General features: G+C 56.3%; 1 protein-coding gene across 1 annotated transcript in view; it reads left to right on the top strand.

The window, feature by feature from the left end:
• Positions 1–1,207: 1,207 nt before the first annotated feature.
• PABPC1L (poly(A) binding protein cytoplasmic 1 like) overlaps positions 1,208–12,443 on the top strand; it is an 11,807-nt gene continuing 571 nt past the window's right edge. The window contains exons 1-13 of the mRNA XM_019472826.1: positions 1,208–1,400; positions 2,211–2,404; positions 2,910–3,025; positions 3,815–3,954; positions 4,790–4,884; positions 5,175–5,312; positions 5,864–5,959; positions 6,877–7,143; positions 7,691–7,781; positions 8,092–8,217; positions 9,591–9,730; positions 10,112–10,205; positions 11,423–11,553. Of these exons, the coding sequence (XP_019328371.1) occupies positions 1,208–1,400; positions 2,211–2,404; positions 2,910–3,025; positions 3,815–3,954; positions 4,790–4,884; positions 5,175–5,312; positions 5,864–5,959; positions 6,877–7,143; positions 7,691–7,781; positions 8,092–8,217; positions 9,591–9,730; positions 10,112–10,205; positions 11,423–11,553 (1,821 nt within the window). The remainder of the gene's footprint in view (positions 1,401–2,210; positions 2,405–2,909; positions 3,026–3,814; positions 3,955–4,789; positions 4,885–5,174; positions 5,313–5,863; positions 5,960–6,876; positions 7,144–7,690; positions 7,782–8,091; positions 8,218–9,590; positions 9,731–10,111; positions 10,206–11,422; positions 11,554–12,443) is intronic.

Here is a 12,443-nt window from a genome sequence, read left to right as displayed (position 1 = left end):
GCGGTGACGGGGCTGTACCGCATCTCCGCTGGCTCCCCGCCCCGCCCTGGGCCGGATCTCCGCTTGGTCCTCACCGCTCTGGCTTGGTCCTCTCCTTTCTTCACCGCCTTCCCTCGCTCTTTGCCCTGCCAGCTGCAGAGGGAAGCTGTGTTTGCTCTGTCAGCCTGTATTTATTTTGCTGTCAGCATTGCTGTGAGGGCCTTAGGAGGCGCATCTTGGTTGCGGGAGGAGTAGGGCCCTCTCACGGAGCTGATGCACGGCTTTTCCATGTTCTGCCCTTGGTGGTGACTTGCCTTTGGCTGAGGGAGTGCTTGATGCACTTCTCCTGTGTGCGTGTGTTTCTTTTGGGCATCCATAGGGTATCCCAACAAGTGTCTCGGGTCTTTTGTGCTTTAAGGTAAGAGCCCCAAAGATGGGCTTACAAGCTTTTAGGGCAGGAGCTGCATTTCTGTTTTCCCAGACAGTACCTTGGGGGTCTCAAGCGGTGACTGTCATCTTCACACACAACTTTATACCCAACTAAAACCAGCGAGAGACTGAGCATCAATTTTCCTGCTTTGGGGGCCTCGTCAGCAAGCTGAGAAATTGGGAAGGGCTGGCTAAAAACCTGTGTTTGCCTTGTTAGAGATGGAGACGGTCGCTGGGAGCGCTGGCTGCAGCGGTGTGGGCTGCCGGGCTGCTCGCAGGAAGCTGCTCCCCTGGCAGGGCAGTGCTGTGCATCAGAGCAAACCTGTACTCGGGTACTCCTCGGGTTTGCTCTGGCTGAGCCGGCTGGAGGGAGCCGTTAAGGAGGAATTAAAGTGGAGGTCTCTGCTGGAGAAGGGCTGTTTACCTTCTGAGGAATCAAACTCCATTTTATTTCTCTTGGGTTTTATTTCTCTTGGGTTTTGAGTGTCCAAAGGAGCAAATCAGTGTGTCTGGTGTGCTGTGTCCCTCTGGCCGCTCCTCGGGTGTGTGAGGGCTGTGATGTGCAGATCGCCCCAGCTTGGCTTTTGCACCAACAGTAAAGTGTCCCTGAAAAATTTGGGAACTGCAGCATCCCTGGGGCATTCCTGGTCCTACCACTGCTGGTGGGAAGGGCACGGCTTGCGCTGCTGCGGTGGGGCCAGCCCCAGCGTGGGGGTCTGTGGTTGCTGTATGTGATCTGAAACCTGTGCCCTGCAGCCTCGGGTCTGTCTTCCTCTGCAGCTGAGCTTTGTGGTTGACCATGAACGCTAGCGGCCCTGGCTATCCGTTAGCCTCTCTCTATGTCGGAGACCTCCACCCGGACGTGACTGAAGCCATGCTCTACGAGAAGTTCTCGCCTGCTGGGCCCATCATGTCCATCCGAGTCTGTCGGGACGTTGCCACGCGCCGATCGCTGGGCTATGCCTACATAAATTTCCAGCAGCCTGCGGATGGTATGCTCCCTGTAACGCAGCCCCGAGGAGCTGCCTCGCAACGGGGGCTTGGGGTGTTGGAAGGGCAGGCAGCGGAAAATGGGGCAGCGGTTGTCTGAATGGATGCATCAGCTGTTGGGGCTTGGGCAATATTCTGCCGATGTTGAGTTTTGGTTGTAACTAATCCCAATCTGCTCTCAGATGGTGACACATCCCACACCCCTCTTCTTAGGGACTGGGAGAGGATGCGGCAGCTGGGCTTTGGGCTCGTGGGGGGAGTAACGTGACTTGCAAGAGTCACGTACCTCCATGAACTGCTGGAGAAGGGCACCAAAAGCCCTTCTGCCCTTCCCTGGGGCAGCCAGCTGCCCACTGGCTCACGGCGTGAAGTGAGGCCCCTCTCCTGGCAGGCATCGCAGTGATACAGTGCTGTAACTGAAAGGTGTTTCATGCTGGAGCGAGGCAGCAGTGATGGGAAGGTGTTGGGTTAGTTGCCCTGGAGACCAAAATCCTTACTGGGTAAATGAGTTGGGCATCTGCCAAACTGGAGCTTGCAGTGAAATGGATGATCCCATGGGAGTCAGACATGCTTTGGAGAGGGGAAAACAAAAAAAAATTAAAAAGGAAGGAGTGGTGTGGCTGGAGAGGAGGGGAGGGGAGGAGAGCAGTGCCTACCTGTGCTGGGAGGCAGAGCTGCCTGTCTCACTTAGGTTAACGAGCCCCTGTCCAACAGTATCCCCGATTCCTGTGCCTGTCTCAGCTGCTGTAGGATGTGAAGGGGATCTGTTTCTGTTACCCTCCTCTCTCCCCCTGTCTCTGCTTCTTTGCCAGCTGAGCGAGCCCTGGACACCATGAACTTCGAAGTGATCAAAGGCCGTCCCATCCGCATCATGTGGTCCCAGCGGGACCCCGGGCTCCGGAAGTCGGGGGTTGGAAATGTCTTCATCAAGAACCTGGACGACTCCATTGATAACAAAGCCCTGTATGACACGTTCTCTGCCTTCGGAAACATCCTGTCATGCAAGGTACACATGCACGTGAGCCCTGCAGGAAAGGGCTTGCTGCAGAGCTGCCCCGTCTTCTCGGTAGCGTGCTCCAGCCAGCTGAAATTCACTTCCTCGTTTCACTTCCTACAAAGTTTCCTCTAAATTCCCACCTGCTTTGAAGCCAAAAGGCCCTGCTGTGTTTCCCCTGGGAATGGGGGCTTTCCCCCGTGCCCCCCTTCTTCCCAGTCCCTGCACAGAGACATTGTGTGCTGTCCTTGCCTGAGCTCGGTGCATCGATGCCACTTGGGTCTCGGCGAGCCACAAGCTCCCGGGCATCATATAAAGCACCGGGCATCTGGCCTCTGGCTCGCCCGGCTCCGTGACCTGCTGCCAACACCCAAACACAGCTCTGCGGGAGCGGGATGTCAGAGAGGGTAAATGCCCCTGGAAAATGAGGAGGGGTTTTCCTGCGACTTACTCGTGTGCAAGTGTGGAGAAAACCAGTGTCTGTCTCTTTTTCCTCCTCCTTGCTCTGCGTTTGTAGGTGGTTTGTGATGAAAATGGATCCCGTGGCTATGGCTTTGTTCACTTTGAGACTCACGAGGCAGCAACTCGGGCCATTGAGACCATGAATGGGATGTTGCTCAATGACCGGAAGGTGTAAGTGCCGGAGAGGAGAGTGTCTCCTCAGCTCTGCGCTTGGCTCTGCTCCTCCCTCGCCTTGGTGCACGCTTGGGAGCAAACGCCTGCCCTGCTTGGGCTGCCACCTCCTGCTGCTCTCTGTTTTCTGCCCTCGTCCCATCCTGTCCCTGCTGGGCGCGGCGGCTCTGCTGCTCTCTGGGGCAGTGAGTCACTCGTGGTTGATGCCGGTGGAAGTGTGATAGCGGTTTGGAGCTGTTCCTGACGGTGGGGAAGGAGTCCAACCCTGGGCTGTGTTTTATTGCTGAGGCGGTGTTACGAGTGCCCACAAAGCAGGGCTGGTCCTTGATCTTGGCTGTCAGCATCAGATAATCTGGGCAGGAAGAACTTTTGTTGTTCTTCAGCTCTCTGCTTACATTGCATCACCTTATTCTCTACATCCCTGTCTCCACAGAGACAAGCGGCTGCCCGAGGGGCTTGGGGATACCTCGGAGGAAGAGAGCTGGCGCTTGGTGGCATCCCTTGGGGTCTTTTGGGGTCTCCTGGGGTGACATCCCCAGCATGGGGCTGTGCCCTATGTTACCACTCTCCCCATTTCAGTAGTGCCAAGTGGGGCCTGGGTAGGGGAATGCCAGTGTGGGACACGCTGAAGTTGCTGGATGTGAAACACATGTGGGTTTATGGGTGAGCAAAGCATGGCCTGAGGTGACGGGGTCTCTCTTGGCCTGTACCGAGACAGATGTGCCCGTGTCCGTCTTTCCTCTGCAGAGGACACGGAGGGTTTCATGTCCTTTTCCTTGCTTCCTGCAGGTTTGTTGGCCATTTCAAATCCCGCAAAGAGCGCGAGGCCGAGTTTGGGGCTCGGGCGATGGAGTTCACCAATGTCTACATCAAAAACTTTGGGGATGACATGGATGATGACAGACTGCGGGAAATATTCTCCAAGTTTGGTGAGTACGGTTATTGAAGCAAAATATCCTTATGTCTGATAAACTGGAGTTGGGGCAACTGCAAAGAAAGCTGGGGAGTGTGCTTGACTGAAATACCGAGCCCCTTCTCTCGATGGGATCTGACTTTAGCTTAAACACCATGTCACCAAAGGGCTGCAGTGACTTAAATCATCAGGACGTTACATGCGCTTTCCTGCAATGATGGAGGGTAACTTCTATTAGGTGCTCTCCTGAAAAAAAAGTTTTTGTACTTTCTTGGGTAACAAAAGTGGGGGGTTTTGTTTTGTTAATTTTTGAAATTGTCTTGAAACCAGCCTGCTGTCTGGTTATAGAAGCCCTGGGAATAAGAGATGCTGAGTCTGAATTGAAACCAAAAAAGGCTTTTCAGTTTAGTCCATTACTGGAAGATGCCCCTTGAGACAGGGTTCAGTGTTGTGCCAACCCACAGACCATACTGTCCGTGCTTGGCCAGCGTTACCTCCAATAACTTGTGAATACCATTCATACGAACCCAATATATGTGTTCATGGTAAAGGAGATGAGAACTTCTGGCTGAAGGAACTCAGTGCACTGGCTGGAAAAAACAAAAAGCCAAGAGCAATGAGAGCAGCCTCCAGGGTGGGAGGGATCGCCCTCATGCAGCCAGATGCCCCTTGAGACAGGGGCATCTCCCCGCTCTCTGTCCTGATGTTCGGCTCTTCTGCGCTGCCACGGCCATCCAGTCTCCTTGCTGGACTGGCTTCTCACGGTGGCTCCCGAGCACGGTGCTGCATGCCGGTGGCACCCCCTCGGTGGGCGCCCTTCTTCAGACAGATACTTTCCTTTCCTCTTGCAGGAAAGACGCTAAGTGTCAAAGTCATGATGGACAACACTGGTCGCTCAAAGGGCTTTGGGTTTGTCAACTTTGAGAAGCATGAAGAAGCCCAGAAGGCAAGAGGCTCCTCGCTGCCCGTCTGCTGTCTCAGCCCCGAGCTTGTTGCCTGCTGATGTTCCCACCTCTCCTCGGAGGGGAACCTCACCGGCTTCGTGCTTGCCTGGGTGCTGGTACTGGCAGGGGTGCCTGGATGGGCAGGACCTGGCAAAGGGGAGCAGAGCTGCTTCCCTGCCCTCGCCCAGGGAGGTCTCTGCTCGTGGTGGGGCTGGACTGGGGTGGTGGGTGAAGAGCAGGGCTGTGGCTGTCAGCTTCCCACTGCGCTCAGAGCCCTTCCCTCGGCTGGCAGGCGGTGGCCGACATGAACGGGAAGGAGATCAACGGGCGGATGGTGTACGTGGGCCGAGCCCAGAAGCGGCTGGAGCGCCAGAGCGAGCTGAAGCGGAAATTTGAGCAGATCAAGCAGGAGCGAGTGAGCAGGTACCAGGTAAGGGGAGAGCGGGGTGCTCTGTCCTGCAGGTCTGCACTGGGGACATGCCCCGGGCATCCAGGGACATCTCAGCTTGGGGACAGCACGGGGCTCTCCAGAGCAGATCAGTGTGCTGAGTCCCTTCTGCAATTAAAAAAGACCCACACAGGGGTCCAGTCACTGCCTGGTAATGTTCTGGGAAACAGTATCAGGAAAGAGGAGAGAGATTGTAAACCCAGGATGATCTTGGCAGGTAAACGAACGGGTCTGTCCTTTTCCAGAAATTAAAATATTAGTCTGGAAACGAGGTGGCTTCCTGAGGTCTTGGAGCAGCTTCATAGCGATGGTCTGGGCACCCCCTTCACTCGGGGTGTCTCACCTACGAGTGGAGCACAGACGCGGTCCTGGCTCCTCTCCACGTCACTGGTCCTGCAGCAGCTCTGGAGAGGACGTGTTTGTGGGGTGTCCCACCCTCCGGCTGAGCTGCAAGTGAAACATGCATCCAGCTTGAAAAGCTGCTGTGAACTTCAGGAGCCCAGAGGCCAAGGTGCTTTTCTGCCTGTTTGCAGGGGGTTAACCTGTATGTGAAGAACCTGGATGATGGGATAGACGACGAGAGGCTGAGGAAGGAGTTCTCTCCCTACGGCACCATCACCAGCGCCAAGGTGAGGGACCGGGGTTGTCGCTGGGGCTCCTGGGGTCAGCTGGACAGTGTGCTCAGCCCTTGGAAATGGATCAGGATTATCATCCTGTTGAGCTGTGGTTCCCTGCTGATGGCTTGTGTCTCAAGCCGAGTGTGAAGGACGTGCCACTTGTACCTCACACTGTCCTGAGGAGCTTATTGATTCAGCAAATATTTTGTAGCTTTGCTGAGTTACCCCAGCCCTGGTGAGGTGCAGGGTATGGGACCTTAAAGCCACATCGTTCTGAATATTGCACAGCCGCTCTGCGGTTCAGGACCAATGTGACACTGACGCAAATGGAAATGACCCAAAAGCCACCTCGCTCTGGGGAGAGCAGGGTTTGCCTGGTGACAGGCTGGCATTTTGCCTTTTGGCAAAACATTAAAAGTGTCAGTCTTGCCACCAAGACTGGTGTCAAGCTTCTCTTGAAGGCTGTGCGTACGGGTGCAGAGGGATGGTCTGGCTTTAAGGTCAGATACCTGTAACCTGCCAGCTGCTGGGGACAGATGCTGCCTGGCCCTCAGGCAGGGCCTGGTGTCCCACTGATCCCCAGCCCTTGCTGGCTCCTGTGGCATTAAGCCCTGGAGCATTGCTGGCCCGTGGGTCCTGCGGGGCTGGGGCACAGACCCCCTGGAAGATCACAGGCTGCAGATCTTGGGCTTGCCCAGACTCTGCCATCTTAATTTCCCAAACCTACTGGTTTTGCCCAAGCAAATCCTTCCCTTCCCCGGAGAAACCTCTCCGTGGAGCCCCACGGGTGCTGCCCCATCTGTCCCACCCTGGGTGTGGGGGCTCAGTGGGGTGCCGGGGGGTCCCATGTGCCCACCACCACCATGCTGTGCTTCGCGGGTGCTGCGGCAATCTGTGGACTTAGCTGTCTTGTTCTAATCCAATTTTAGGTGATGACAGAGGGTGGCCACAGCAAAGGGTTTGGGTTTGTATGTTTTTCCTCCCCAGAAGAGGCTACCAAGGCTGTGACGGAAATGAACGGGCGGATCGTCAGCACCAAGCCTCTCTACGTCGCGCTCGCTCAAAGGAAAGAGGAGCGGAAAGCAATCCTCACCAACCAGTACATGCAGAGATTAGCCACCATGAGGGCTCTGCCCGGCCCTCTCCTGGGCTCCTTCCAGCCCCCCCCGGGGTACTTCCTACCCCCCATCCCCCAGGTGAGTCTCTGTGCCCAAATGGCAGCCTCACATGGGGACCTGAATTTGCCCTGCGCTGGGGGAGGGGGGTGGTGGTCGGGCTGAGGAGCGTATCTCGGTTTGTGCAGACCCAAGCGCACGCTGGCGTGGGATCGGTGGGATCAGCGCTGGGCTTCTGCATAAGCGGCAGGGCTTGCCAAAACGCTGGTGGGTTGCAGGTGCTCCAGGCAATGGGCTGGGGATTTAGTAGCCACCGACCGCTCCTCAGAGGAGGTCACCAAGGAGGAGTTTGGTGGGAGGGTGTGAGCATGGAGAAAGAGTCCCCAACGAAAGGAGGGGAGGGAGAAGGGTTACAGAGGTGCAAGAGCTCGTGGGGAGGAGATAAGTGGAGCTGCTGGAGGACACGCAGGCAGCAGGACTGGAGGTGGATCTTTAAAGTGCTCCAGCATGCTGCAGAGCGTGGGTTTGGCTCACCTGTCCATGCACGGTGGCCGCTGAGATGCTCTGCATTAGATCTGGCTCAGCTCAGCTCCCAAGCTACCTTGGATAACGTGTTCTCCTTTCCTAGCCACAAACCAGAGCTACCTTCTACAGCCCCAGCCCAGTTGTCCCAGTCCGTCCTGCCACTCGCTGGAGTGCGCAGCCCTCCCGGCCTCCCCGTGAGTCAGCCTGTCTCTTCCCCAGGGCTCTTGGTGCGAGCTGGGCTCTGTTAGGGACTGATGGTCTCTAAAAGCAGCACAAAGCGTGTAACCACAGGGGGCCATTGCCAGGAGAAGTGCACGGGGGGGGGGGTTGGTGCAGGGGTCACGGTGGTGGGCACTGGGGGATGAGGTGTTAGGGTTGACCCAGAAGTAAGGTGCTCCTGAGGTTTCCCTAGCCATGGTCACTCACCCCCCCACCCCCCTCACGTCTCCTTCCATGTCTCTGCTACCAAGAAGTTTTATTAATCGTGCTCCATCTCTACAGCAGCGTACCCTGCAGCTACCCCCATCCTGAGGGCTGCCGCACCGCCCCGGCGCCTGCTGTCCAACATCAGCACCATGAGACAGGCCTCCACCCAGGTGCCCCGTGTGCCCCCCCAGGCCCAGAGAGTGGGTGAGTGGGGGAAGGACCTGCCTTGGACATCGCCATAGGGGCTGTGCGTGGGTGAGGGTGCTTGCTGCGAGCTTGGGTCTGCTTCCGAAGATGGATCGGTTTGTGAGATTGCTCGTGGAGGAGTCCAGATGGTGCCCTCAGATGTGATGGGACTGGAGCAGTGTCTGTAGTAAATAAGTGTGTAACTTTTGGGGAAGGTTGTGGTCTTTCAGGTAATGGGGGAGGTCTCTGATGTGCAGATTGGTCTTATTGGCCACTGTTCCTTGAATACGTTCATTAAAGATGAAGATGATGCAGCCATGACAACCTAGGCTTAGTGCTCAGACTGAGGTGGAGGTTGGGAAAGGAGCTCTTGGGCAGAAGCAGAGGTTCTCACCAGCTCTAGCTGAACTGCTGCCAAGGCCAAGCCTCCGGTAAAACATGTTCACATTAGAGGTGTTCAGAGCTATGGTCTGAGAACCAGACCTTGCTGGCATCCCTAGTTCCTTGCTGTGCTGGGGCTGTCCCTGTGTCCTGGGGTGTCCCCTCCACCTTGCCAGTGTGACGTGGCTGTGCTCCTGCAGGGCTGGTGGGGTGGTGACTGAGCTGCTGTCCTGCACACGGTGCCCAGAGCGCTCCTCACCCCAAGAGTCCTTCAACCCCGTGTCTGTCCTGTCACCCCTCTGCCTTTCGTGTGAGTGAGGAAGAGGAGGATGCTCGCTGGGGCTCGCAGCGTCGCCCCCTCTGAGGCACCTCTGTGGACAGGCTTTGAGGAGAGGCTTAAGTAGCGCAGGGTGGAAGCTGCCCACCTGGTGAGTGGGGGAAGGTCTGATGTCCCCCAAAACATAGGACTGTCTGGTGGGGCAGCATCTACCTACAACCCTCCCAGCTTCGTGCGGTTTAGCCCAAGGTCATCTTTGCGTTGAGTGTCTTTGCTGAAGCGAGCAGGGGGACCAGGAGGGCTGTCTCTGGCTCGTCCCCTCTCCTTTTGTCCTTGTCCCCTCGTTTCTCTGCCCTTGCCTCCCTGCAGGAGGGGAGCCAGGGTGAGCTGGGGGACAGGGGCACTTGCTCTTGCAGCCCCCCTCCTCCTCAGTGCTGTCCCCGTCCTCTGGCTGCTGATGCAGACGGGCATTTCTGGAAGACAGACAACGGGGCGTAGGTGCCTTTGCCAGCTCTCCTGCCCTCCGCACAAAATCAGACCACCCCAGCCCAGCGGGCAGGATGGCAGTGCCCTGCCTGTCCCAGGAAAGCTGCTTTGACCTGGGGGCTGCTTTGAGCCCATGGGGGGATTTTTCAGGCCCTCTGGCTGAGCACACTGCCCCTGTGGCTTCAGCCTCCTCGGCACAGGCATGCGTTCAACAGGCTCCTTACAAACGTTCCTGTCCCCATTGCAGCCAACATCGGGACACAGACAGTCAGTGCTCGGGTGCCATCCTCACCCACCCTGCCGCGGGGCGCCCCACAGTACAAGTATTCCTCGGCCGTCAGGAACGTCCAGCCTATGGGGCACGTGCCGCCCGTGGTGGCCCCGCAGGTAACCGCTCTGTGGGCTCCCGGCTTCGGCACAGTCACCGCAACGTGCATCGGTCCCGGTCCTGCTCTGGGTTAACGCAACTGCTGACCCCAGGCAGCTCCATGGCTCCATTTATGACTCGTGCTATGGGGACCCTTCCCACGGGCTGCTGGGGTAACTGGGGCTACAGATCCAGTAGCCACGCAGCTGTGATGCCTGGCTCCGGCTTTCCTGGAAGCTGGCGTTTGGATACAAACAGGCAATGCCAGAGTCTGCATCAGTATCTCGGAAGGGTGAAATGCCCCACTGCGTTCGGGGACCAGCACCATTCCTGCAAGCCAGGTAACTCGCACATCACTTCCAGCCTTTGATTGCTGCTCTTCTCTGTTTTTTTTTCTCCAGGTGGGAGAACCTGCTGTGCATGTCCAGGGGCAGGAGCCGCTGACGGCATCTATGCTTGCAGCAGCCCCTCCTCAGGAGCAGAAGCAAATGATAGGTGGGTGTCATGGCTGCTCTGCTGGAGTAGGTCCGGCTGTGGGGCTGTGCATGCACGTGAGGGCATGTGGACTTGCATGCACCAGGGAAAACTTAGCTGCTAGGAAAAGCTGTAAGCGTTTGTGCATGTCCAGGGGCAGGAGCCGCTGACGGCATCTATGCTTGCAGCAGCCCCTCCTCAGGAGCAGAAGCAAATGATAGGTGGGTGTCATGGCTGCTCTGCTGGAGTAGGTCCGGCTGTGGGGCTGTGCATGCACGTGAGGGCATGTGGACTTGCATGCACCAGGGAAAACTTAGCTGCTAGGAAAAGCTGTAAGCGTTTGGGAATTGATATTATGTGCATGCACCAGGGAAAACTTAGCTGCTAGGAAAAGCTGTAAGCGTTTGGGAATGCTCTGATATTATGGTGCTTTTTAAAAAAAAAAAAAAAAAAAAAAAAAAAAAAAAAAAAAAACCAAAAACTAAAAACCCAAACAATTTTGGGCTGTGTTGGAAGGGTATGGAAGCAGCAAAACCACTCCCTGTCTGTATTAGCCATCTGGCAGTGAGACAGCGTCTGGCGAAGCTCTGCAGGAGAGGCAGAGCTCCATCCTGCCGGAGCTGCCAGGCTGTACCAGGGCATTTGCGATTCCCCTGAACTCCCGAGCCATCCTGCATCGCTGCTCTCGGGTGCTGATGAACAGCTTGGTGGCCCTAAGGGTTAGGGTCAGCTCTGCCGCACAGTCCTTGGGCTTCGGGTGCCGTCTGGCGTCCCGCTGGTGGAGCGGCCAGTGCCTGTGGCGTGGGAAGGGATCGCTCACCCTGCTGCAGGGAGGCTGTCCTGCTCCACCTGCCTCGAGGGCTTGGGCCTGGCAAAAAGCACAGCAGGTCACAGACCAGCTCTTCCCTCCCCAGGAGGAAACTGCTCCTGCAGAAGCAGGCCCCTTCACGTGCAGCTGGTGGGCCAGGCATGGGCAGCGCTCGCCGTTCCGCTGCCCTGCTCCCACAGCAGGTGCCTGCTGCTGTCTGGCTTCACCCAGCAGCTTCCCTGCCTGCAAATGCTGTTGCTGTGACATGCTGGAGTAGGTTTGCTTGTGAGCAGTGACTTTTCCTCCACCACCACCCCCCTTGTATCCCTTTTTAGTTGAAAGGACAGAGCTGGGAGGGCAGGAGGGTGCTGGGTTTGAAAATGCTGGAGGTCTTGCATAGTGCTGATGTCCTCCCTGGTGTTTGGAGCAGGTGAGCGCCTCTACCCTCTGATCCACGCGATGCATCCCTCGCTGGCCGGCAAGATCACTGGGATGCTGCTGGAGATAGACAACTCCGAGCTGCTGCTGCTCCTGGAGTCCCCCGACTCCCTGCGCTCCAAGGTAGGAGGCACTCAGTGCCCAAACAAATCACATCCCAAAGGCCTAACTACCTCCTGCTGCAAGGAAAGGTGATCGTGACCCAGAAAATGGACCAAGGACGTTGATAGCCGTGGGAGCAGCAAGTAGCTGCTGCTTTTTTTTTTTCAAGTGAAAAATGAACAGAAAGGGCCTCGGGTTGATGGCACCGCACCCAGTGCCCGAACGCCTGCCCGCCTTCAGCAACAGAGCCGAGTTCCGAGGGTGGTTTGGAGGTAGCTGGGAAGTTTTTTTTCTTTTTTTTTTTTTTTTAGTGAAAAATGAACAGAAAGGGCCTCGGGTTGATGGCACCGCACCCAGTGCCCGAACGCCTGCCCGCCTTCAGCAACAGAGCCGAGTTCCGAGGGTGGTTTGGAGGTAGCTGGGAAGTGAGAGGGGAAAAGCAGCGTGGGTGTCACTCCCCAGAAGGAGAGGAGGAAATGCTCTTTCCTGAGAATAGAAACCAGATAAATGCTGTCTCTGAAGCATTTTTTCAGTTTCCTCCTTAATCCTGGCGAATATTTAGCTTTGGTTCCCATCAAAACAGTTGCAGTGAATTGACTGCATCTCCTTGTTGCTCCTTGGAGGCAGGATTCACTTTTACCCTTTCACTGACATTTTTTTTTGAATGAACATGGGCTCTGCTGGGTGGTGTCAGGCAGCTCCACCTGTGGAGAAGTCTGATTTCTCTCTGGACAGTTGTGGTTTAACCTCAGCCGGCAGCTGAGCACCACACAGCCGCTCGCTCACTCCCCACCCCGGTGGGATCGGGGAGAAAATTGGGAGTAAAAGTGAGAAAACTCGTAGGTTGAGATAAAAACAGTTTAATAATTGAAATAAAATAATAATAATAAAAGAAGATACAAAGCAAGTGA

The sequence above is a fragment of the Aptenodytes forsteri genome, unplaced genomic scaffold (assembly GCF_000699145.1).
Source record: "Aptenodytes forsteri isolate BGI_AS27 unplaced genomic scaffold, ASM69914v1 Scaffold149, whole genome shotgun sequence".
Lineage (NCBI taxonomy): Eukaryota > Metazoa > Chordata > Aves > Sphenisciformes > Spheniscidae > Aptenodytes > Aptenodytes forsteri.
The sequence above is the reverse complement of the archived record's forward strand: the minus strand, read 5'-3'. Positions and strand labels throughout refer to the sequence as shown.